Source organism: Dama dama, chromosome 16, assembly GCF_033118175.1.
Source record: "Dama dama isolate Ldn47 chromosome 16, ASM3311817v1, whole genome shotgun sequence".
In the NCBI taxonomy this organism is placed as follows: domain Eukaryota; kingdom Metazoa; phylum Chordata; class Mammalia; order Artiodactyla; family Cervidae; genus Dama; species Dama dama.
The window spans coordinates 26,000,383-26,026,468 of NC_083696.1; the positions used below are offsets into that span (position 1 = coordinate 26,000,383).

At 39.4% G+C, this 26,086-nt stretch overlaps 1 protein-coding gene across 5 annotated transcripts in view; it reads right to left on the reverse strand.

Moving 5' to 3' along the window:
• The window catches only part of PTPDC1 (protein tyrosine phosphatase domain containing 1), a 78,260-nt gene that overhangs the window by 14,403 nt on the left and 37,771 nt on the right, over positions 1-26,086 (reverse strand). For 4 of the 5 annotated variants that reach the window (XM_061163595.1, XM_061163597.1, XM_061163592.1 and 1 more), the window contains one exon: positions 1,791-1,962. In XM_061163595.1, coding sequence (XP_061019578.1) covers positions 1,791-1,879 — 89 coding nt within the window. In that variant the 5' untranslated portion in view covers positions 1,880-1,962. Of the gene's footprint in view, positions 1-1,790; positions 1,963-7,963; positions 8,028-26,086 lie in introns of those variants that run through there. The other variant, XM_061163596.1, reaches the window with a different exon arrangement.

The window sequence follows — 26,086 nt, forward strand, 5'->3', positions numbered from 1 at the left end:
TGACCGAATGATGGAGAAACCTCGACTGGCAGCAAAAGTAACATCCTGGATTAGTTATCCAGAGGTTACTGACTAAATGAGGAGGGCCAGCTGGGAGGCATTTTTAGTTACTTATTTATCTGTACCTCAGTCATCTAATGTGTTGAGTGAGGGTAATAGCGCCTGCCTCATAGGGTTGGTGTGAGAATTCAATATGATGTGACTGTAAAGTCTTTTAGCATAAATCCTGGCATGTGGTTATGCATAAATGCTGAGTTATTGTAATTTAGGAAAAAATATCACTTTGGAGTCAGTCAGGCCTGGTTTCAAATGCTGGCTTTTCTATTTTCCAGCTGTGCAGCAAATTACTTAGTCTCTCTGGACTTCAATTCCTTATCAATAACATGACACTAACAGTGCCTACTTAAAAGGGTTTTATGACCATAATAATTTGAAAATGTCTATCACTGTGACTGGCCTGTAACCAAATGGATGTTTACTGAGTGTACAAATGGATAGAGTCCCAGTAAATGGCTGTCACTCTCACTAGGGCTCTAACTTCCCTCTGTTCTGATCAGATTTCTCACCAGTGGTCTGGTGAAAGATACCTAAGATAGACTGTCACAAACTGTGGGTTACAAGAACCTGAGAGGAGTAACAGAGACATCATATGAGCAGGTCAGGGTTCAGAAAGATACCATCTCTCATGCCTGGGGCAATATCTAAAAACAGGGAACCACGAAGGTTTGGGATCTTGCAAATTTAACAGCACTTAGTGTAAGATTAGGAGAGATGTAATGTGAAAGCAGCAGAGGTGAAAACAAGATAGTTTAGTCAACAATAAACCAGAAATATTAATGTGACCTTAAGCTGCATTATTATAAATTTATGTATCTGACCACATCTCAGGAGTAGTGTTTGCTTTTTCATGACACTCTTTAAGAAAGGTAGTGATGAAGGTAGTGACAGTGGATCCCAGACTATAACACTATACCTGTACCCAACATATCCAATATGAAAAAGTACAGGGTTGGAGGCTAGTGAACTGGCTGACAAATATCTAATTTGTAAATGGAGTCTTACTCTATAAAATGATTCACCAGCAGAGTTCTTTAAATAGTAAATTCCTCTGAGTGCATTCCAAATATGGTTTTAAATATCAGAATTTTTCAGAGATATCACTATATCAAAAAAGGGTATACTTGACAATTTGCTAATAAAAATAGCATGATTCAATAATGAATGAATTATACTTACATACCATAAACAATGAAAGCATTTTACATCATCTACTGAACCGACAACTTATACCACCTTCTACTGAGGTAGACTGGAAGTGTATGTATTTGTATGAAAATGCATCCTTTTATACAGAATACAGGAACAAAATAAAAATAAGGCTAAAGTTCACCTGCATGAAAGTGAAAAACTACCTAATTACCTCAAAATTTCTCAAATTTGTAGCTGAATATTTTAATTGTTTCTAGCAATCTCTGAAATTTAAAATCTATCTAGTTACCAATTCTTTAAGATACTTTACCTACAACATTCTATTTTATTAAAAAAAATAATCCTATAGGGTTGGTTTTATTATTTCCATTTTACAGATAAGGAAACTGTGGTTCAGAGTGCCTGTGAGTAGGCCAGATTGCCAAGAGGGGAAGCCAGGGATGGAAGATGAGGTCCTCTGACTTCAAAACCCCACATTCCTTCTTCTACAGGCTACTGCCTGTGGCCATCACCTATACCTCCATTTCCTTTTCCTACTTAGCAGTAGGTGGGAGCTATCAAAGACTGACAGAATCACTTACCAGGACGAGTAGACACCTTTAATAGCTTGTTCCTGTTCACCCCAGCGGGCTGCATTTTCATACTTGCAAGCTTTGCCACCACATGCCATAGAACAGGCCACGTGTCCAGGAATGACATGCCGCAAACGCTCTCCAACTTTTGTATATTTTGGCGTAGGACGTCCTGAATTTCCTAGAACATACGAAGAAGGGAAGATTTAAAATCCTACTCTCCAAATGGAACAGTAACAAGGGAAAGAGCTTCCAATTTCTCTCAGGATTGTATATGACAAGCTGGTGCTAAATCCCCTTCATTTTGTCAGGAATAAAACTGTTTCCCTTTCATATAAGTGCACTAGCCTTCACTTCAGAAAAGGCCTTTGCACACAAGAATCTCCATATGGGCTACTGGTAATGAAAAGGAAGAAACTGTTATAGATCTCTTACAAAGAAATGAGTTTTACACAAGAACTACATTTTTAATGAAAAAAACATAAAACATTCAAGCATTTTCATCTCCTATTACATGTCTACTGAATCTCATAGCATAACAGACAATAAAAAGTATAATGTAGAATTCTCAAAATTTTAAAAGGTATAAACACAGCATAGCTTCTTTACAATCATTATATTTAAACTCAAAGGTGTGTCAATCTTTAAGAAGAAAAGGAACTTTACTTTTTCTCTCGGGGCAAGTTGGGTTTCTCTCAGCACAGCTGACAGAGGACATGGCCACCATCACCTGGAGAGAAGACGAGGAGAGCACCTTGGCAGCAGAGCCGCGCCGCGCCTGCTGCAGCCGCAGGATAGGGTCGGAGGCAGAGTGGCGACGGCCCTCGAAAAAGGAGCTGAGGAATGGCACAGCGGAGAGCCTCCGGGGTGGATCCTGCATGGTGCTGGGCTTCCAGGAGGGAAGAGCCGGAGGCGAGATGTCAGCGCCAGCCTGCTCCATGATGAAGTTACACTGAGAACGTGAGCATCACTCTGCGTGATCTAACAGCCGTTCAGGATAGGCTGACTTGTTTCCATAGTGACAAACAAAGAAAGTACTGATTCCCACTCAGATCTGTACAAGCAAAATCCCTTATGAATGGATTGTGTTTAGAACAGATTGTTCAAATATTGGGAAGAATAACATGTATTTTAAATAGATTATACCTTAAATGTGACTTTTCTACTGTTTCTCAAATACCTTCAAAAAGATCTGACTGCTCAGAGAATTATATCTAAAATATTGTAATGAATTTAGAAAAATGTCTTTATGATGCAAACACACACATTATTAAAATACCTAAATTTTGTTCTTCCTTTCATATTTATTCTCTGAACATTTTGAAAAATACTCTCTTTCTACTCCTCTCTGAAACAGGGCAAATAAAAAGTTAATTGTAATAAAATGGGACATATTAGATACCTATAACATTATTAAAACATCATTTTTCAAAACCAAAAATCCCTCTATTTTTTGTTTAGTTGCTAAGTCATATCTGACTCTTTCTCAGTCTCATGGGCTATAGCCTGCCAGGCTCCTCTGTCCATGGGATTTCCCAGGCAAGAATACTGGAGTGCATTGCCATTTCCTTCTCCAGGGGATCTTCCTGACCCAGGGACTGAACTCGCATCTCCTGCACTGAAGGTAGACTCTTTATCAGTGGGCCACTTAGGAAGCCCCAAACCCTATATTATTTTATAGAACAACTTAAGAAATGCTTGGATAGAAGAAATAAAGACATCTTTAGGGCTGGTATACTAACCAAAAGACATTTATTTTCATATTTCTATTTTCAGAATGCGAAAATCCAATTCTTGGTTATTGGATAGTTACAGCAGTCATAACTACAGCCCTCAAAAACTCAAAAGACATGCTTCTGTGTCTTTTCTTGCTGACTAAGGGGAAAAGAGAAGCTTCAATAACATCTTGGCAGAGACATAGGAAGAAAATCCACTAAGTATCACATTTTTTAAAGGAACTGGATGAGGGGGAGATTGCAACTTGAGGATAAAGGATATAAAGAACACAGAAACTCTAACAACCACCAATTGTCCGCCTCCTCTCTTGTTAATGTCAAACTGCAACAACCTCACCCCACGCGGTGCCTTTTTCTCTTTCTGTTTCTCCAAATGGTATTCTGGCCATGCGTAGATGGAAACAACCTATTGTCACAGATAGGGCTCTTTGCTTTGTTCTGTTCTATTTTAATAATTAGTAATGCTTTAAAACTTGCTCCTTTTAAAACACACCCCCATTTCTTCAAATGGGTATGTTATGTCAAATAAGATACAGCAGCTCAATTTGGTGTCTAAATTTGAGTGTAGCACCCTGCCCCTGTCATTTTGTAAACAGCAATGAAAAAGAATTTATTTTAATGTAGTCTATTCAGAAGGCACAGCTTCCACACAGTTTTAAAGGAAAGGAAAGTACAGAAGATGTGGTGCGGAAGGCAAGTTGGAACCTGATGTCAAGAAGCCCTAAATGCTCAAAATAAAAAGTCTGAGTCTGCTGTTGGGGAACAGAAGTCTGACTCAAGTTTCTCACGGTTAACACTCCCTGCAAAGACAGGGATTGGAGTCAAGGACTGAGGGCCTGCTGGGACAGTGACAGTAAGTGTGGGAGCAAGATAGTACAGGGGCGGACACTGCACTGCATGCCAGGACTTCAAGTCTAAGCAAGCAGCAACAAGACCCTTAAGTCAGTAAATATGGAGTCCGTCAGGAGAAGGTGCCAGAGAAAACCCAGCAGGCAATCTCCATATGAGATGAAAATGCATGTGAGGTAGCAATTAGGAGGCCTCAGCCAGTGAGCAGGAAATGCCTGATCTGTGCAGCTCTAAGGACATGAGAGTCCAAGTGACTCTGCTCTCAACAGTTCTGAAAATGAGAATGAAATTGATGAGGACAGGACTTGTCTGGACCAAGCTAAGGAAGGGAAGATTTTTGTATCATCTCAGGAATAATTTCTGCTGTGAAATCTTAAGGACTGGGCTGGCCTCAAATAAACATGCAACCACTTGGTGGCCTCCGTTACCAGACAGGGACACTGAGTTTGGGCTTTCAGAAAAGTGGAGCTGAAGGCAAACAGGAATCCAAAAGGTGACTGCAGTCCTCCCTCTCAGCATATTCTTGCCTTGCTCACTCACCTGGGGCACCCAGGGGTGCCGGGATACAGTGGCACTGTCTGGTGCTGAACTGGAGTGCTGCCCACCTGTGGGCACCACAGACAGGGCAGAGGCCTCCACTTCCCCAAGACATGTCAGAATTGTCAACCTCACTGTTGCAAGCTCCAAACTATTCCTTGAAAAAATGCCCAATTCATAGCCAAATTCACCTTTAAAAATCAGTTTTTATTTATGCCAAATGATGTTACAATAGGGAAGAGTACCTTTCATTCCACCCCTAAACTCATCTTCCTTTTGGTATTTGTCCACAGACATGTGGATTTTCTACATATTTGTAGTCATAATTGCAAATAATTTCCCCTGCTTTTTCTAAGCAGCATAGCCAACACCTTCCCGTTTTGCTTTAGTCTTCTCGTTTTCATTTAGTGGATGCACAAGAATTTGATGCATTATAATTTACCTAGTCATTCTTGAGCTGTTGAATATTTAGGCTATTATCAATTACATTGTTTAAAAATAAGGTATTATATATTTTCAGGATTAAAATTTTTTATTTCTATTTTTTCCTTCATTAAACTAGAGATGATAGGACTGGTGTGCAAAGCTCATATTTTTATTTACTTGAGTCTTTACATGTTTGAACAACTAACTTTATAGAAGTGGAAAGGAGTAATATTTTTAGCAAATCACAGGTTTTTCCTGAGGTCAGAGAGGAACACAGTATTAAAATAAAGATCAAGAGATGCTGTCTCTGGTAAGCTATTTTGCCAAGCTCTGTGACCTCAGAAATCCATATCCCCACATGACCATGTTTTCATTCACAGAATGTTGCCAAAAAACAATCATGCCATGACTTTAAAGGGATTATCTTCTAATTCATGGAATAAAAGATGTTAGAACTTGTACCAAATTAGTACAAATTGGTCTCTCTTTTCTGTATTATTTTTAAAAATAGTTATTCATTTTGTGGATCAATTTAGTTACTAATACTCACACTTTTTGTTTCACACCTCTGTAATTGTTCAGACTAACATTTTAATATTTATTTAAATTACCAATAGGAAAAAATGAAGTCTTTTCTTTAAATAAAAGGAGCAACAAGACTACTTAATTTCTATTTCATGTTTTATATAAAATGGAAGTGTTTTAAGCAAGAGTAATTTTATGAAGGGCCATATTTTCAATAGACACCTAAAAGCTGAAGAAACTTTTTTCTGACAACCACAGAGAAAGGCTGTTGTTGTTCTCCTTCAGCTGCTCAGTCCTGTCCGACTCTCTGCGACCCCACAGACTGCAGCACGCCAAGCTTCCCTGTCCTTCACCATCTCCTGGAGCTTGCTCAAACACATGTCCATAGAGTCTCATGTCCATTTAGTCACATGTCTATGTAGTCTCAGTCCTAAGTCAATAAAGGAGTCATTTCCCGGAACTAGACTAGAACACTGACTTTTCAGCTTCTTTTTTCCCACTTTTTATGACAGGAGGCTCACTTCTCACAAGGCAATTAACTATTCAACTGTTTGACAGCTCAGGATGTTTCTACTGTGGAGTCAAAATCCATTTCTCTGTAAACACTGGTCCTGGCCCCTCCCTTTAAAAATGAAAAATACAGCATCTCTATGACTTGCAAGGTTTTCAAATATCTGAAGACAGAACTCCTCCAAGACTCCCCCAATTGTGGTCAAATCTTAATTTTTACAAACATTAATAGTTATTGTTTCCAGATCCTTCATTATAATTCCCTTTCTTCAGAGAGCCCCTCCATCCCCTGCCTCCCCTTTACAGATAAAATTTTAAAAAAGAAAATTTGACTCCATTTGCTATTTTCATTTGTGACCTGTTTCATTCTCACTAAGGTCTCTGATGGTCCTTTTTATAGTTTTTGTCTTATTTTTACTGCTTAGCACACATTCAACAGAATTGAACAATTTAGTTTTAATTTTAAAAATATTTGGAGAGGATTTTATTTTTTGATGCAATCTCAAACTTATAGAAAAGTTTTAAGTATAATACAAAGAATTTTTTTCCTTGAACCATTTGAGAATAAGCTGCAGATATGCTGCTCCATTACTCTAAGTTAGTGTATATTTCCCATAAAAAATTCTCCAAAATTCCCCCAAATTAGAAAATTATAATTGATATATTATTAGTTGCCCACTATTCCTCAGACCTCACACAAGTTCCACTGATTATCTCAATGTTCCTTACGGTAAAATCATACTACACAACGTTCAGAATCACACACTTAGTTTTAGTTGTCTTCTCATTTATTTCACTTTAGAACAAGTTCCTCAGTCCTTCCTTGATATCAATGCCTTTGGCTTTTGAAGAGTATAGACCAGCTATTTTGTAGAACATTTCCTCAATTTGGGTGTGTGTGCTTCCTCATAATTAGATCTAATAAGTTCTGGTGTTTATGGTGAAAAATGATATTTAGAAACCAAGTCCAGATGCTAGGTGTGGTCACTACTGTTAAAGAGTTGTTGCCTGCAGGCATTCTCAGTGGATAGAACTAAAGAATGCATACAATACATACATGCATACATACACATACACCACACATTTACATCCATATTTATATATGCATGCATTTATGTTGAAAACTGAGAGTTCATGCTGATGTTAGCAATTCTAATCCAACAACACAGGGCTCCTCCTAACAGCCGCTTTCCATAAATACACAGGGGCTTCCCAGGTGGCGCTAGTGGTGTAGAACCTGCCTGCCAATGCGGGAGATGTAAGAGACGTGGGTTCGATCTCTGAGCCAGGAAGATCCCCTGTTCTGTAAATAAGTTCATTTGTACCATTTAAAAAGAGTCCACATATAAGCAATGATATCTGTCTTTTTCTATCTGACTTCATGTAATACCTGTCTTTCTTTATCTGACTTATTTCATTCAGTATGGCAATCTCTAAGTCCCTCCATATTGCTGCAAACAGCATTATTTCATTCTTTTTTATAGCCGAGTAATATTCCATTTGTACACATGTACCACATCTTCTGTATAGTTGTGTTTACATTGCCATTTATTTTGAGGAAATTTTTTAAAAAATCTCTTCATTTCATCATGAACCCACCGGTTTTTTAGTAGCATGTTGTTTAGTTTCCATGAAACCTTGTTTTCACTTCTCTTTCTGAGGTTAATTCCTAGTTTCATGCTCCTGTGGTCAGAAAAGATACTTGAAATTATTTACGCTCTTTAAAATTTGTTAGGGCTTGTTTTGTGTCCTAAAGAATGTTCCATGTGCTCCTGAAAAGAATGTATTTTCAGTTTTGTTCTTTTTTGGGGGGGGTGGAATGTAATGTCCTGAGTACATCAGTTAAGTATAACCGTTGTATTGTGTCATTTAGGATCTCTGTTACCTTATTGATTTTTCTGTCTGGAAGATCTGTCCATTGCTGTCAGTGGGATGTTAAAGTCTCTTACTATTAATATATTCCCATCAATTTTTCTTTTTTCTTGCTGGCATTTGTTTTAGGTACTCCTATATTGGGTGCATATATGTTAGTGAGTGTAGAATCTTCTTGTATTGACCCTTTTATCAATATACAGTGTCCTTCTTTATCTTTCTTTATGGGTTTTGTTTTAAAGTCTATTTTGCTTGATATAAGTATTGTCACCCCTGCTTTCTTGTCATTTCTATTTGCATGAAATACCTTTTTCCATTCCCTCACTTTCAATCTATGTATGTCTTTCACCCTAAAGTTGGTCTCCTGTAGGCAGCATCTTGTTTTATTATATAGTCTGCCACTCTGTGTCATTTGATTAGGGCATTTAGTCCACTAACATTGAAAGCAATTTGGGGCGGGGGGGGGGGGCACACTGCATGGCTTGTGGGATCTTAGTCCCCTGACCAAGGAATGAACTCGAGCCCTGGCAGTGAAAGAACAGAGTCCTAACCACTGGAATGCCAGGGAATTCCTTGTTTTTTCTTTTGTGGTTCCCTACTATATTAGGGTTGAGTTTTCTTTTTCGTTTTTGTGAATCTATGCTTTTGACCTGTGGTTACCCTAGTTTTCAAGTATGTTAACTCATTACTGTATCTACTTGTTTTACACTGGTAGTTATATTGGCTCAAACACATTCTAAAAGATCGACATTTTCTTACTCCTCTCCATTTTATGATTTTTATATCCTATGTTTACACTTTCTGTTTATCCTTTTGCTATTTATTATAATCATTTTCACAAAAAATTTTATTGCTTTTTAAAACATATGTACTAGCTTAAGTGATCTTCAATCCTTTTATATATTTGCCTTTCCTACTGTGATTTTTTTTCCTTCCCTATAGATACTTGCTTTTTTCTCTTCAGAGAAGACCTTCCAGTATTTCCTTTAGAATAGGTTTAGTATTGCTTAATTGCTTAATTCTTCTAGTTTTTTGCTTATCTGAGAAATTTTTTCTCTCTCCTTCTAAATGATAATCTTGCTGGGTTGAGTATCCCAGGTTGCAGGCTTTTTATTTTCAGGACTGAATGTATTGTGCTACTTCCTTCTGACGTGCAAAGCTTCTTTTTTTTTTTTTTTTTTTTTTTTCGTGCAACGCTTCTGTAGAGAAATCAGCTAATAGCCTTACTGGGATTTCCCTCATAACTGACTGTTTTTCTCTTACTGTCTTTAGAATCCTTCCTTTAACTTTCGTCATTTTAATTATGATGTGTCTTGATATAGGTCTATTTGGGTTCATCTTGTTTGGGACACTCTGTACTTCCTGTACCTAGATATTTTCCCCCTTTCAATTTAACAAGTTCTCAGCAATAATTTTTTCAAATGAATTTTCAATCCCCTTATCTCTTTCTCCTCCCTCAGGAATCTCTATTATGTGTAAATTGGCATCCCATAGGTCAAATATGTTGCTTTCATTTTTTTTCATTTGTCCTTTTGTCTGTTAATTGTGATTGCGTGATTTCCATTATTCTATCTTCCAGCTCATTAATTCATTCTTCAGAATTAATTTTCTGTTTAAAAAATTTTTTATTTATTTTCATTGGAGGCTAATTACTTTACAATATTGTGATGTGGTGGGTTTTGCCATACATCAACATGAATCAGCCATAGGTGTCAATAGAACTAGGCTGTCTCCCCATCCTGAACCCCCTACCCAAGCCCCTCCCCACCCCATCCCTCTGGGTTGTCCCAAAGCACCAGCTTTGAGTGCCCTGCTTCAAGCATTGAACTTGCACTGGTCACCTGTTTTACATATGGTAATATACATGTTTCAATATACATATTGTCTCAAATTGCCTCACCCTTGCCTTCTCCCACATGTCCAAAAGTCTGTTCCTTACATCTGTCTCTTTTGCTGTCTCCATATATATGTGTTAATATACTGTGTTGGTGTTTTCTTCCTGTTTCTCCTTCTTACTTCACTTTGTATAATAGGCTCTAGTTTCATCCACTTCATTAGAACTGACTCAAATGTGTTCCTTTTTATAGTTGAGTAATATTTCATTGTGTATATGTACCACATATCCTTATCCATTCATCTGCCGATGTACATCTAGGTTGCTTCCATGTCCCAGCTATTGTAAACAGTGCTGCAGTGAACACTGAGGTACATGTGTCTCTTTCAGTTCTTGTTTCCTTGGTGTGTATGCTCAGCAGTGGGATTGCTGGGTCACATGGCAGTTCTATTTCTAGTTTTTTAAGAAATCTCCACACTGTTCTCCATGGTGGCTGTACTAGTTTGTATTCTCACCAACAGTATTAGAGGGTTCCCTTTTCTCCACACCCTATCCAGCACTTTTGTAGAGTTTTTGATGGCTGCCATTCTGTTCGGCATGAGATGGTACCTCATTGTGGTGCTGATTTGCATTTCTCTGATAATGAGTGATGTGCTTGTTAGCCATTTGTATGTCTTCTTTAGAGAAATGTCTGTTTAGTTCTTTGGCCCATTTTTTGGTTGGGTTGCACTGAGCTGCATGAACTGCTTGTATACTTTGGAGATTAATTCTTTATCAGCTGTTTCATTTGCTACTATTTCTCCCATTCTGAAGGCTGCCTTTTCACCTTGCTTATAGTTTCCTTCGTTGTGCAAAAGCTTTTAATTAGGTCCCATTTATTTATTTTTGTTTTTATTTCCATTACTCTGGGAGGTGGGTCATAGAGGATCTTGCTCTGATTTATGTCAGAGTGTTCTGCATGTTTCCCTCTAAGAGTTTTATAGTTTCTGGTCTTACATGTAGATCTTTAATACATTTTGAGTTTATTTTTGGGTATGGTGTTAGAAAGTGTTCTAACTTCATTCTCTTACAGGTGGCGGACTAGTTTTGCCAGCACTTGTTAAAGAGGTTTTCTTTTCTCCATTGTATATTTTTGCCTTCTTTGTCAAAGATAAGATGTCCATCATTTCTGTTTAATCGCTCAGTCATGTCCAACTCTTTGTGACCCCATGGACTGCAGCACACCTGGCCTCCCTGTCCATCATCAACTCCCAGTGTTTCCTCAAACTCATGTACACTGAGTTGGTGATGCCATCCAACCACCTCATCCTCTGTTGTCCCCTTCTTCTCCTGCTTTCAATCTTTCCCAGCATCAGGGTCTTTTCAAATGAGACAACTCTTCACATCAGGTGGCCAAAATACTGGAGTTTCAGCTTCAGCATCAGTCCTTCCAATGAACATTCAGGACTGATCTCCTTTAGGATGGACTGGCTGGATCTCCTTGCAGTCCAAGGGACTCTCAAAAGTATTCTACAACACCATAGCTCAAAAGCATCAATTCTTTGGTGCCCAGCTTTCTTTATAGTCCAACTCTCACATCCATACATGACTACTGGAAAAACCACAGCCCTGAGTAGATGGATCTTTGTGGCAAAGGAACATCTCTGCTTTTTAATATGCTGTCTAGGTTGGTCATTACTTTCCTGCCAAGGATTAAGTGCCTTTTAATTTCATGACTGTAGTCACCATCTGCAGTGATTTTGGAGCCCCTCAAAAAATAAAGTCAGCCACTGTTTCCCTATCTATTTGCCATAAAGTGATGGGACTGGTTGCCATGATCTTCGTTTTCTGAATGTTGAGTTAAGCCAACTTTTTCACTCTCCTCTTTCACTTTCATCAAGAGGCTCTTTAGTTCCTCTTCACTTTCTGCCACAAGGGGGGTGTCATCTGCATATCTGAGATTATTGATATTTCTCCCAGCAATCTTGATTGCAGTGTGTGCTTCATCCAGCCCAGCGTTTCACATGATGTACTCTGCATATAAGTTAAATAAGCAGGGTGACAATATACAGCCTTGACCTACTCTTTTCCTGACTTGGAACCAGTCTGTTGTTCCATGTCCAGTTCTAACTGTTGCTTTTTGACCTGCATACAGATTTCTCAGGAAGCAGATCAGGTGGTCTGGTATTCGCATCTCTTTCAGAATTTTCCAGAGTTTGTTGTGATCCACACCGTCAAAGGCTTTGGCATAGTCAATAAAACAGAAATAGATGTTCTTCTGGAACTCTCTTGCTTTTCTGATGATCCAGCGAATATTGGCAAATTGATCTCTGGTTCCTCTGCCTTTTCTAAATCCAGCTTAAACATCTGGAAGTTCACGGTTCACGTATTCTTGAAGCCTGGCTTGGAGAATTTTGAGCATTACTTTGCTAGTGTGTGAGATGAGTGCAATTGTGTGGTAGTTTGAGCATTCTTTGGTATTGTCCTTCTTAGGGGTTGGAAAGAATACTGACCTTTTCCAGTCCTGTGGCCACTACTGAGTTTTCCAAATTTGGCATATTGAGTACAGCACTTTCACAGCATCATCTTTTAGGATTTGAAATAGTTCAACTGGAATTCCATCACCTCTACTAGCTTTGTTCATAGTGATGCTTCCTAAGGCCCATTTGACTTCACATTCCAGGATATCTGGCTCTAGGTGAGTGATCACACCATTGTGATTATCTGGGTCGTGAAGATCTTTTTTTGTACAGTTCTTCTGTGTATTCTTGCCACCTCTTAATATCTTCTGCTTCTGTTAGGTCCAAACCATTTCTGTCCTTTATTGAGCCCATCTTTGCATGAAATGTTCCCTTGGTATCTCTAATTTTTTGAAGAGATCTCTAGTCTTTCACATTCTACTCTTTTCCTCTCTATCTTTGCACTGATCACTGAAATAGGCTTTCTTATCTCTCCTTGCTATTCTTTGGAACTCTGCATTCAAATGGGTTTATCTTTCCTTTTCTCCTCTGCTTTTTGCTTCTCTTCTTTTCACAGCTATTTGTAAGGTCTCCTCAGACAGCCATTTCACTTTTTTGCATTTCTTTTTCTTGGGGATGGTCTTGATCCCTGTCTCCTGTACAATGTCATGAACCTCTGTCCACAGTTCATCAGGTATTCTATCAGATCTAGTCCCTTAAATCTATTTCTCACTTTCACTATATAATCGTAAGGGATTTGATTTAGGTCATTCCTGAAAGGTCTAGTGGTTTTTCCTACTTTCTTCAACTGAAGTCTGAATTTGGCAATAAGGAGTTCATGATCTGAGCCACAGTCAGCTCTGGGTCTTGTTTTTGCTGACTGTATAGAGCTTCCATCTTTGAATGCAAAGAATATAATCAATCTGATTTCGGTGTTGACCATTTGGTGATGTCCATGTGTAGAGTCTTCTCTTGTGTTGTGGAAGAGGGTGTTTGCTATGACCAGCATGTTCTCTTGGCAAAACTCTATTAACCTTTGCCCTGCTTCATTCTGTACTCCAAGGCCAAATTTGCCTGTTACTCCAGGTGTTTCTTTTTTTTTTTTCCCCAATTATTTTTATTAGTTGGAGGCTAATTGCTTTACAATATTGTAGCGGGTTTTGCCATACACTGACATGAATCAGCCATGGATTTACATGTGTTCCCTATCCTGAACCCCCCTCCCACCTCCCTCTGCATCCCATCCCTCTGGGTCATCCCAGTGCACCAGCCCCAAGCACTTGTCTCATGCATCCAACCTGGACTGGTGATCTGTTTCACACTTGATAATATACATGTTTTGATGCTGTTCTCTCAGATCATCCCACCCTCGCCTTCTCCCATAGAGTCCAAAAGTCTCTTCTATACATCTGTGTCTCTTTTTCTGTCTTGCATATAGGGTTATCATTACCATCTTTCTAAATTCCATATATATGCGTTAGTATACTGTATTGGTGTTTTACTTTCTGGCTTACTTCACTCTGTATAATGGGCTCCAGTTTCATCCACCTCATTAGAACTGATTCAAATGTATTCTCTTTAATGGCTGAGTAATATTCCATTGTGTATATGTACCACAGCTTTCTTATCCATTCGTCTGATGATGGGCATCTAGGTTGCTTCCATGTCCTGGCTATTATAAACAGTGCCGCGATGAACACTGGGGTACACGTGTCTCTTTCAGATCTGGTTTCCTTGGTGTGTATGCCCAGGAGTGAGATTGCTGGGTCATACGGCAGTTCTATTTCCAGTTTTTTAAGGAATCTCCACACTGTTCTCCATAGCGGCTGTACTAGTTTGCATTCCCACCAACAGTGTAAGAGGGTTCCCTTTTCTCCACACCCTCTCCAGCATTTATTGCTTGTAGACTTTTGGATAGCAGCCATTCTGACTGGCGTGTAATGGTACCTCACTGTGGTTTTGATTTGCATTTCTCTGATAATGAATGATGTTGAGCATCTTTTCATGTATTTGTTAGCCATCTGTATGTCTTCTTTGGAGAAATGTCTGTTTAGATCTTTGGCCCATTTTTTGATTGGGTCATTTATTTTTCTAGAATTGAGCTGCAGGAGTTGCTTGTATATTTTTGAGATTAATCCTTTGTTTCTTCATTTGCTATTATTTTCTCCCATTCTGAAGGCTATCTTTTCACCTTGCTTATAGTTTCCTTTGTTGTACAAAAGCTTTTAAGTGTAATTAAGTCCCATTTGTTTCATATAGACTGAAAGTCAAGGGCTGGAAAAAAATATTTCACACAGAGACCAAAAGAAAGCAGGAGTTGCAATACTCATATCAGATAAAATAGACTTTAAAATAAAGGCTGTAAAAAGAGACAAAGAAGGACACTACGTAATGATCAAAGGATCAATCCAAGAAGAAGATATAACAATTATAAATATATATGCACCCAACATAGGAGCACCACAATATGTAAGGCAAATGCTAACGGGTATGAAAGGGGAAATTAACAATAACACAATAATAGTGGGAGACTTTAATACCCCACTCACACCTATGGATAGATGAACTAAACAGAAAATTAACAAGGAAACACAAACTTTAAATGACACAATGGACCAGCTAGACCTAATTGATATCTACAGGACATTTCACCCCAAAACAATCAATTTCACCTTTTTCTCAAGTGCACATAGAACCTTCTCCAGAATAGATCACATCCTGGGCCATAAATCTAGCCTTGGTAAATTAAAAATAATTGAAATCATTCCAGTCATCTTTTCTGACCACAATGCAATAAGATTAGATTTCAATTACAGGAAAAAAACTATTACAAATTCAAACATATGGAGGCTAAATAACACACTTCTGAATAACCAACAAATCATAGAAGAAATCAAAAAAGAAATAAAAATATGCATAGAAATGAATGAAAATGAAAACACAACAACCCAAAACCTATGGGACACTGTAAAAGCAGTGCTAAGTGGAAGGTTCATAGCATTACAGGCTTACCTCAAGAAACAAGAAAAAAGTCAAATAAATAACCTAACTCTACACCTAAAGCAACTAGAGAAGGAAGAAATGAAGAAACCCAGGGTTAGTAGAAGGAAAGAAATCTTAAAAATTAGGGCAGAAATAAATGCAAAAGAAACAAAAGAGACCATAGCAAAAATCAACAAAGCTAAAAGCTGGTTTTTTGAAAAGATAAACAAAATTGGCAAACCGTTAGCAAGACTCATTAAGAAACAAAGGGAGAAGAACCAAATCAACAAAATTAGAAATGAAAATGGAGAGATCACAACAGACAACACTGAAATACAAAGGATCATAAGAGACTACTACCAGCAGCTCTATGCCAGGTGTTTCTTGACTTCCTACTTTTGCATTCCAGTCCCCTATAATGAAAAGGAAATATTTTTCAGCTGTTAGTTCTATAAGGTCTTTTAGGTCTTCACAGAACCGTTCAACTTCAGCTTCTTCAGCATTACTGGTCAGGGCATTGACTTGGATTACCGTGATATTGAATGGTTTGCATTAGAAACGAACAGAGATCATTCTATTGTTTTTGAGATTGCATCCATGCGGGGAGCGGCTTGAAAGAGCTGACTCTGGGAGCTGCCTTGATTGATTATCAAGGGTCTGTTCGCAGACATAGCTCTCTGTCCCGCCACCCCTCTGGAATTTACTATCCGAGTTAACTCCTAACAGACCATTAGTGAGCCTTGAATGCACACAAGGTGCAGATAGATGGCTTTGCACGACTGCCCTTAAGATAAGTAGGATGCCTTTGGCGCCATGAGAGAGCTCTGGTGATTATCTTAAAGATGATGTACATGGGGAAGAATTTTCTTTGGGATGCCTCTCTTCTTGGTTTAGTATATATGTAACCCTGAGAAATAAAGAATCATCGTTGACTGCAGCGATCCTCTCGACCCCATCTGTTCTGTCTCCTTTATTTCTTAGCCTAAAGGAACGCGTAGTGTTGCTCGCTGAAATCTTCCGGCTGGCCCGGCACATCCAAGTACTGCATATCAGAATCTTTTGTTGACTATGAAGGCTACTCCATTTCTTCTAAGGGATTCTTGCCCACAGTAGTAGATATAATGGTCATCTAAGTTAAATTCACCCATTCCAGTCCATTTTAGTTCAGTGATTCCTAAAATGTTGATGTTCACTCTTGCCATCTCCTGTCTGACCACTTCCAATTTGCCTTGATTCATGGACCTAACATTCCAGGTTCCTATGCAATATTGCTCTTTACAGCATTGGACCTTGCTTCTATCACTAGTCACATCCCACAACTGGGTGTTGTTTTTGCTTTAGCTCTATCTCTTCATTCTTTCTGGAATTATTTCTTCACTGATCTCCAGTAGCATATTGGGCACCTACCCACCTGGGGAGTTCATCTTTCAGTGTCCTATCTTTTTGCTTTTTCATACTGTTCATGGGGTTCTCAAGGCAAGAATACTGAAGTGGTTTGTCATTCCCTTCTCCAGTGGGCCACATTTTGTCAGAACTCTCCACCATGACCTATCTATTTTGGGTGGCCCTACACGGCTTGGCTCATAATTTCATTGAGTTAGATGAGGCTGTGGTCCATGTGATTAGATTGGTTAGTTTTCTGTGATTGTGGTTTTCAGTTTGTCTGCCCTCTGATGGAGAAGAATAAGAGGCTTATGGAAGCTTCCAGATGGGAGAGACTGACTGAGGGGGAAACTGGGTCTTGTTCTGATGGGCAGGGCCATGCTCAGTAAATCGTTAATCCAACTTTCTGTTGGTGAGTGGAGCTGTGTTGCCTCCCTGCTATTTATCTGGGGCCAAACTATGGTGGAGGTAATGAAGATAATGGTAACTTCCTTCAAAAGATCCCATGCAGGTACTGCTAAACTCAGTGCCCCCAACCCTGCAGCAGGCCACCACCAACCCACACCTCCGCTGGAGACTCCTGGAAACTCACAGGCAAGTCTGGGTCAGACTCTTGTGGGATCACTGCTCCTTTCTCCTGGGTCCTCGTGCACAATGTTCTGTTTGTGCCCTCCAAGTATCTAGTTCCCAGTCCTGTTTAAGTTCTGGCAGCTCTATGGTGGGGTTAATGGCGACCTCCTCCAAGAGGGCTTATTCCATATCCAAGTCTGCTGCACCCAGAGCCCCTGTCCTTGTGGCAGTCCACTGCTGACCCTTACCTCCACAGGAGATGCTCAAACACAGTTCTGTCTCAGTCTCTGTGGGGTCTGTGGGTCCTGGTGCACACAAGGTTTGTTTGAGCCCTTTTAGCATCTCTGGCAGGAATGGCGTTTGATTCTAAACACGAATTTGCCCCTTCTACCATCTTGCTGGGGCTTCTCCTTTGCCCTTGGACATGGGGTATCTCCTCACAGCTGCTCCAGCGCCTACCGTCTTACTGGGGTTTCTCTGACTTGGACGTGGGATAGCTCCTCACAGCTGCCGCTCCAGATCTTGGAAGTGGGGTATCTCCTCTCAGCTGCTCCAGTACCACTCAGCTGCTGCTCGCTGCTCCAGCACCTAAGGTGTCCATAAGTGTGTGGATTTATCTCTGGGCTTTCTATTTTGTTCCAGTGATCTATATTTGTCTTTGTGCCAGTACTATACTGTCTTGATGACTGTAGCTTTGTAGTATAGTCTGAAGTCAGGCAGGTTGATTCCTCCAGTTCTATTCTTCTTTCTCAAGATTGCTCTGGCTGTTCAAGGTTTTTTGTGTTTCCATACAAATTGTGAAGTTATTTGTCCTAGTTTTGGGACAAATACTGTTGGTAGCTTGATACGGATTGCACTGAATCTATAGATGGCTTTGGGTAGTATACTCATTTTTCACTATATTGATTCTTCCAATTTATAAGCATGGTATATTTCTCCATTTATTTGTATAATTTTTTATTTCTTTTATAGAAGGGGATTGTTTCCTTAATTTCTCTATTTTCTTATTGTTAGTGTATAAGAATGCAAGAGATTTCTGTGTATTAATTTTATATCCTGCAACTTTACTATATTCATTGATTAGCTCTAGTAATTTTCTGGTGGTGTCTTTAGGGTTTTCTAAGTAGAGGATCATGTCATCTGCAAACAGTGAGAGTTTTACTTCTTTTCCAATCTTTACTTCCTTTTATTTCCTTTTCTTCTCTGATTGCTGTAGCTAGGACTTCCAAAACTATGTTGAATTGTAGTGGTGACAGTGAGCTTCTTAGTCTTGTTCCCGATTTTAGGAGAAATTCTTTCAATTTTTCACCATCGAGGATAATGTTTGCTGTAGATTTGTTGTTTATGGCTTTTATTCTGTTGAGGCATGTTCCTTCTACTCCTGCTTTCTGGGAAGTTTTTATCATAAATATGTGTTGAATTTTGTCAAAGGCTTTCTCTGCATCTATTGAGATAATCATTAGTTTTTATTTTGTTAATATGGTGTATCACATTGACTAATTTGCAAATACTGAAGAATCCTTGCATCCTTGGAATAAAGCCCACTTTGTCATGATGTATGATCTTTTTAATATGCTGTTGCATTCTGTTTGCTAAAATTTTGTTGAGGATTTTTGCATCTATGTTCATCAGTGATATTGGGCCTTTATCTGTTTTTATTTGGGAGTGTTCTTGTTCAGCATGCATGTGTTCAGTAATTTTGGTGCATGGGCTATATTTGGTATGGATGCCTGCCATGTCTTTCCTCAGGGTGTCCTGGCCATTATCCTCTTGGGAGAGAAGGGTGTGTGTGTGTGTGTGTGTGTGTGCGTGTGTGTGTGTGTGTGTATGTTTGTGTGTGTGTTTGGTATTTGGGAGAGAAGGGTGCGTGTGTGTGTGTGTGTGTGTGTGTTTGGGATTTGGGAGAGAAGGGTGTGTGTATGTGTGTTTGGTATTTGGGAGAGAACGGTGTGTGTGTTTGGTATTATGGTGACCAGAGCGTGCAGTCAATGTTGGGTAGAGCCTTCTCCTTGTTCTTTGACAGTCGCAGCCCTGCTGGGGGCAGGATTTGCTCCTCAGCTGTAGGAATAGAAGCCCCCAGCTCTAGTCCTAGGCTGCAGTATGAGGTACTCGGGCTTGGACTACCCCTTGTGGGAAAGAAGCTGCTGCATATTCCTCTCCAGGACTTGTCCACTGTGCTCAGTGATGTCAACTGCCACCCAGTGTGTGCACCCACAAAGTACACTATTGGAGGCACTGTTTTCGGCCCCACTTTCACGGTGGGAAAGCTGGTAATTGGTTCAGATTTCGGTGCCACTTCCACGTGTGTGCAGCCACAAAGTCTGCTGCTGCTCATATTTGACACACCTCAGCAGTGGGCTGCCAGTAGTCAGCATGGATGTCCCTCAGTCATTGCCCCCACAAAGTTGCAGGCTTGAAAACCCACCAAAAGCTATGCCTTGAATCCACTTTGAGAGTGCTGGTAACTGGCTCAGATCTCAGCCGCTTCCACATGTGGGCAACCTGATAGCACCTGCATGTTCCTAAATCTTGTAGCAGCAAAATCACTCCTGCTGTTAGCACACTGAGAACAAAGCTACTATTGGAGGGCCATGCCTCTCCCTTGCAAGCTCACTGACAATGGTGCTCCTATGGCAGAAGTGGGTTCCATCTTGAACACACATCCCCAGATCATATTTCAGGCCTTTTGGGCTGTCTCCACATAGCCAAACCAAGTCCTGTCCCTGGGTCTGTCTGCTGAAGCTCAAGTTGCAGCACTCACCACTGAGCACATCAGCAGGGGCATGACTTGGGCTCGAAAGTGTCATAAGTTGGCAAGGACCATCTGGCTGGTCTTTCTCTGCACTGTCTACCTCAAGCCTGCTGGTGCACTCTCCTCTGAGCCTCTGTCCCAGCTGACTTTCCAGATGATGAAGGAGGCTCCCAGGATGAGGGAACCGTTCCTTTTTCCCAGTTCCCTCCAAGGGGCACAGGTCTCATCTCAATTACCATTTTTTTCTCTCATTTTATATGTTGATCTTTCTTGCAGTTGGGGTTGTAGGAGATCTTCTGCCTGCATTCAGTAGGTATTCAGTGAGAATTACTCCAAATGTAGATGAATTTTTGATGTATTTGAGGGAAGAGGTACACTCCATGTCCTTCTACTCTGCCATCTTGTTTTCTCTCAGGTTTTTTGAGTTAATTTTCATATATAGCAGAAGGTAAGAGTCCAACACCATTTTTTTTGCATGTGTACACAGTTTTCTCACTACTAACTGATAAAAAGATTATTTTTTTCCCACTAAATAGCCTTGGCACCCTTGTCAAAAATCACTGACCACATTTGCAAGGTTTTTTGCTCCTGGGATCTCTTTTCCATTCCATTTGTTTGTATGTCTTTGTGTATGCCAATACCACATCGCTTTAACTACTGTATCTTTGTAGAAAGTTTTGAAATCAAGATGCAAGTCCTTAAATTTTGTTCTTGTTTTTCAAGATTATTTTGGCAATTTGGGGGGGTCTTTCAATAGTCCCTGCAAATTTTGGGGTGAATTTTTCTATTTCTGCAAAGAAATCATTGGGATATCTGATAGTGATTGCATTGAATCTATAGATTCTGTTGGGTTGTACTGACATCTTAGCAATTCTTCCAAATCATGAACACAGGATGTCTTTTCATTTATTTAAATCTTTAATTTTTTTTTTCAGCAATATTCTATAGTTTTCAACAAGGCACACTGAAAGTACTGGAGCCCTGACTGCCCTAAGCCCATCTCCTTTGTCCCAGAGGTTCCATGCTGAGAAAGGTAAGCCCTCAAAAAGGGATAAGAACAAACCTCAATGATTGGCCTTGGTCAAATGAAGCTTAAAGAGGACACACCCAAAGAAACCTATGCCAAAAGTTATGGGTGGAAGTGGGTTTGGCTATAAATGGGCAACAGAAGGAATCCTTGTTTTGATGGAACTGTCCTGTATCTTGACTATAACAATGTCAGTATACTGGCTGTGAAATAGTACTACATTTTGTAAGATCGTTACTGTTAGTGGAAACTGAGTAAAGGGTAAATGAGATACTTTTTTACTATTTCTTACAACTGCATGTTAGTACTTAATTATCTCAATATTTTAATTACAAATGTATATACAATCAAAGAAAAAAGTCACAAGGCAGGCTAAGTGAGGGTGATTTAGCACAGGTCAGAGCTAACACAGGAAGATATCTAATAGCATATGATACATGATCTGGCAGAATGTAGGCCCCATGTGAAAAAAAGAGCTAAGCTAGATGATGGCTGAGCAGGGCTGGGAGACTAGTTTTGAAAACGAGGGCTGAATAAATAAGCAGACATATTGGGGATAAGAGCCAGGTTTCTCACTCTTGGAGAAGGGAACTGTAAACATAAAAATAGGCAAAGCTAGAATGATAATATAGTGTTGGATTAGAATATGAAGTACCAATACTAATTCATGGTTTTCAATATGCATAGACAAAAACAAAAATAACTAAGGTGTATACACATACATACATATATACATACACTAATATAAATTGCCAAAGATTATAGTATCATGTTTGAGCACCAAACAAATGATAGTAAAGGATGATATTCCACTGAACAAAGTAGTAACCTACACTGAAATAACTGAACAAATAAAAGCTAAAATAAAGTTCTTCCTCACAGCAGAATGCTAACTAAGAAATGCCAAAGGAAAGAAGGAATTAGAAAACCTCCATTCAGTTATCTGTCATAGTAGTAATTAAAAGTTGAAACTACTGAGTAAAAGCTGGATGAGGACCAGGATATATACAAGATCTCAGTGGATCTCTCCATAAAATGTTAATTATAAAGGGAAAAAGAATAATGTATAATAGGTAAATCTTTGGCAGATATACCTTTACTGATGTGATCAAACTTAACATTTCCAGTTTTATAGCAAAATGGTATCTTGAATTGCTTGACAGGATGGAGAATACAAAAAGCACAGAATCACTTCTGTGATATTTCTGTCAAAAATTTCAATCTTATGATGAAACAGTAGACAAACTCAAACTGAGAAACACTGCAAAATAACTAGCCTGTAATCTTCATAAAGGTCAAGAAAGGACAAATTATGGTCATTAAAAGAAGTTGAAAAAACATGACAAGTAAAGTTTCGGTACTAAAAGATATTACAGAGACAGTTGATAAAATGTGAATGAGGGTCTATGGTTTAAAAATAGACAAAAAATTTTTTGTGCCTTTCTGTATGTTGGAAATTATTTCAAAATAAAAGAAATAACATTATAAGAAGAGGGACAATCTGATTACATGAGAATCCTGATGGAAGAATATAGCACTTTCTATGAAATATCACGCCAATAAAAAAAAAAAACCTGACTATAGACTCTACATCCTTCTATCAATTCAATTTATAGTAAATAGTATTAGGATATAATCAGCAAAATATAGATTATGGCAAAATCTACAGAGTAAAAAAAATCTGATTTACTCAACAAATAAAGTGTAAGGAAAAAGAGATTGTGGGAAACCCAAATTTAAAAGAGATGTAAGATACATCTCAATCATGTGTGATGTATGAAATCATATATACTGCTGGATCTCAATTTAAAGATACATCTATGAGACAAGTAGAAATCTTCGCAATGTTTAGATATCTAAGAAACTACTGTTAACTTTTTTAGTTATTGCAATGATTATATACAGTCAATGAATCAAATGAAGTAATATGGAGGTAGGGGAAATGAGTAGAGGAAGCTAGTGATCTGATATTGTTAAAGTTGGGTGATGGTACCTACTTAGGGGATGGTACCTCCATGGCAGGTGGGTGGTACCCACCTGGAAATCTTTATTGTATTCTGTATACTTCTGGGAATATTTGAAATTTCCTCAAAATAAGTTTTCCCCTCCAAAAGTAGTAGAACCAAGATTTAAATTGAGGTCTGTTTAATTCCAAAGCTAATTCAATACTGAATGAAACTCCAATTTTCCTTTAAAAATCATTTAAGTATTTTATTTATATACCCCTTAGTTAGAATTTCTCATCACCTATTAGTCAACATTTAAAAAATATACTAGCCTTATCCCAATGTTAACTTAACAACATATAACTGACTGTCTTCATAAATGAGATGCACTTTAAGAAAGTTAGATATAAAGTTTTTAAATTTTTTTCTAATTCTTCCTAATTAAAAATTAGCTACACTTACACAATAAGGAAAATTTTATTAAAAAAAGATGCTTTTGGGAAGGTAAAAATCAGCTTACTGAGTGGATGACAACAGGGGTTACAAGCTTCCTGGGGACATTTGGAAATGTACATGATTTTTTGATAGTCACTGTGACCTAGGGACATTACTAGATGAGGAGGGCAAAGATACTAAATGTTCTCAATGCTAAGGGCTCTCCTGTACAATCAAGAGCCGCTTCGCTTCAAAAGCCAAGAGAATCCAGGTGAGAAACACCAACTAAGAGGTAACATTCCAACTGAAGAAAGTAAAGGGGAAAAGGCTAAGCGAATTCTTACATTCATTAACTGGAAAGTACATAGGGGAAAACCCCTCTACCAGAGAAGCAACAAACTGACACCATTACGAAAGCACTTGTTTTAGGTACCTCTTCTTTCTAAAATCAGGGACATGAATATGTAGTAAGCCTGGCACATAGAAGTTGTCCACAGATGGTAGTTAGCAGAAGTATTAGTCCCTTTAGAGTCAGACACAGCACAGACAGATGGAGGATCTATAAAGATCTGGAATTTACTTTTAAAGCTTTTTATTTTATATTGCAGTAAGTCAATTAACAATGTTGTGACAGTTTCAGGTAGACAAGGTCAGAAGTGCAAAACATTGGTTTTCTTGATGAAAGAGAGCTCTCTCTGGCAGAGTGGATAGATTCTAAAAAGAAGCATAACCAACTTCACGAACCAATTATTCCTAGCAAGCATTTAACTCCAATACCTCTAGACCTTTATTTCTTAACCTCTCCTTATATTATCAAATCCGTACTCAGAGGGGGACAACCCTTCCAAGTTCCCTACAGAGAAGCACTAAAATGAACTTGAGCAAAATCCAAAGTAGGCAGTAAGAAAATCATGCAAGAGGTACTGCCAAGAAAAATTATTCAACATGTTTCTTGCTAACTGCTACTGGTAGCAGCAAGACCAGTGATGCCAAAGTGGCAGGAAATCGGGTTGTACTTTCAGCTCAGAGCTTTCAACAGTAGGAAAGAGAGAGGGTGAGTGTGGCAGTAAGAGTCTGAGTAACAGCACCCTTCCTTTCCTGGGAAACTTTGTAAGAATCAGAAATGTAAGGCCATGACAGAGAGAAAAAGACTGAGAAGAAGGGCTAGCATGCTTCTGAATGGGCTTTATAAGTGACACTGGCGAGTAACAGAAGAATGAAATGAAAGATTGAATTGCAAGCAGGTGCTTGATGAGAGGAACAGCCAGATAATTTAAGAGGAAAATGAAGGAGATAAACATTGTTTTCAACATTGTTTCTTAAAAGACTAAGGAGAGAGTGGCCAAGATGGCAGAGTAGAAGGACCCTGAGCCCACCTCCTCTCATGAACACACCAAAATCATAACTATATGCAGAAAAAACATGGATGAAAAAGACTGGAACCTACCAGAAATGATCTCCTACAACTAAAGACAGAGACAGAACCAAGAGATGGGTAGGATGGGCAGACTCAAAATATAATCATATTACATATCCACAGGTGGATGATCCTGGAGGAGGGCATGGCAACCACTCCAGCATTCTTGCAGGAGAAATCCCGTGGACAGAGGAGCCTGGAAGGCTATGGTCCATGGGGTTGCAAAGAGTTGGACACGATGGAAGCCAACTGAGCGCAGGTGGATGACCCACCAACTGGAGAGTAACAATACTGCACAGTGAGTAAGTGTTCTAAATCCTACATGGGGCTCCCCAGCCCTGGAAGATAAGCCTCCAGAGCATTTGGTTTTGAACACCAGTGGGGTATTTCAGGAGCCCCAAAAAACTGTGGGAAAAGAGACTTTACTCTTAAAGGAAACACATAAAATCACACACACCAAGATCCAGGGCAAAACCAGTCATTTGACAAGAGCCTGAGCCAGATCCACCTGCTGGTCATGGTGAATCTCCTGCAGAGGTCAGGGCAGCTATGGTTCACCCTGGGGATATAAACACTTTGGCAGTCATACTTGGCAACATTCTGCCAGGTGATACTGCTGTTGGTAGCTGCCATGCTGGCTGACTACTGGTAAGATGGGCTTCATCCAACAGCCTGTAGGGACTAGAGCTGGGCTAACTCAGGCCAAACAACTAACTGTGGAGGGACACAGCACACTCATAAGCAGACAGGCTTTCCAAAGACTTCCTGAGCCCACAGCCACCTCTAAGATATGCCCCTGACATGGCCCTACCCACCATAGGGCCAGGACCCAGCTTCACCCACCAGTAGGCAGGCACCAGGCCTTCCCCCCAGGAAGCCTGCACTAGTCTCTAGAACAGCTTCACTTACCACAAGGAGCAGACAGCAGATCAAAGGAAACAACAATTCTGCAGCTTGCAGATCCAGGACATCCACAGAAAGCCAGACTGTACCTTGAGAGCAGCTGGGCTCTGGCTGTGTCCACTACCAGGCCAACACAAGCTTCAGGACATCTCACACTCCATAA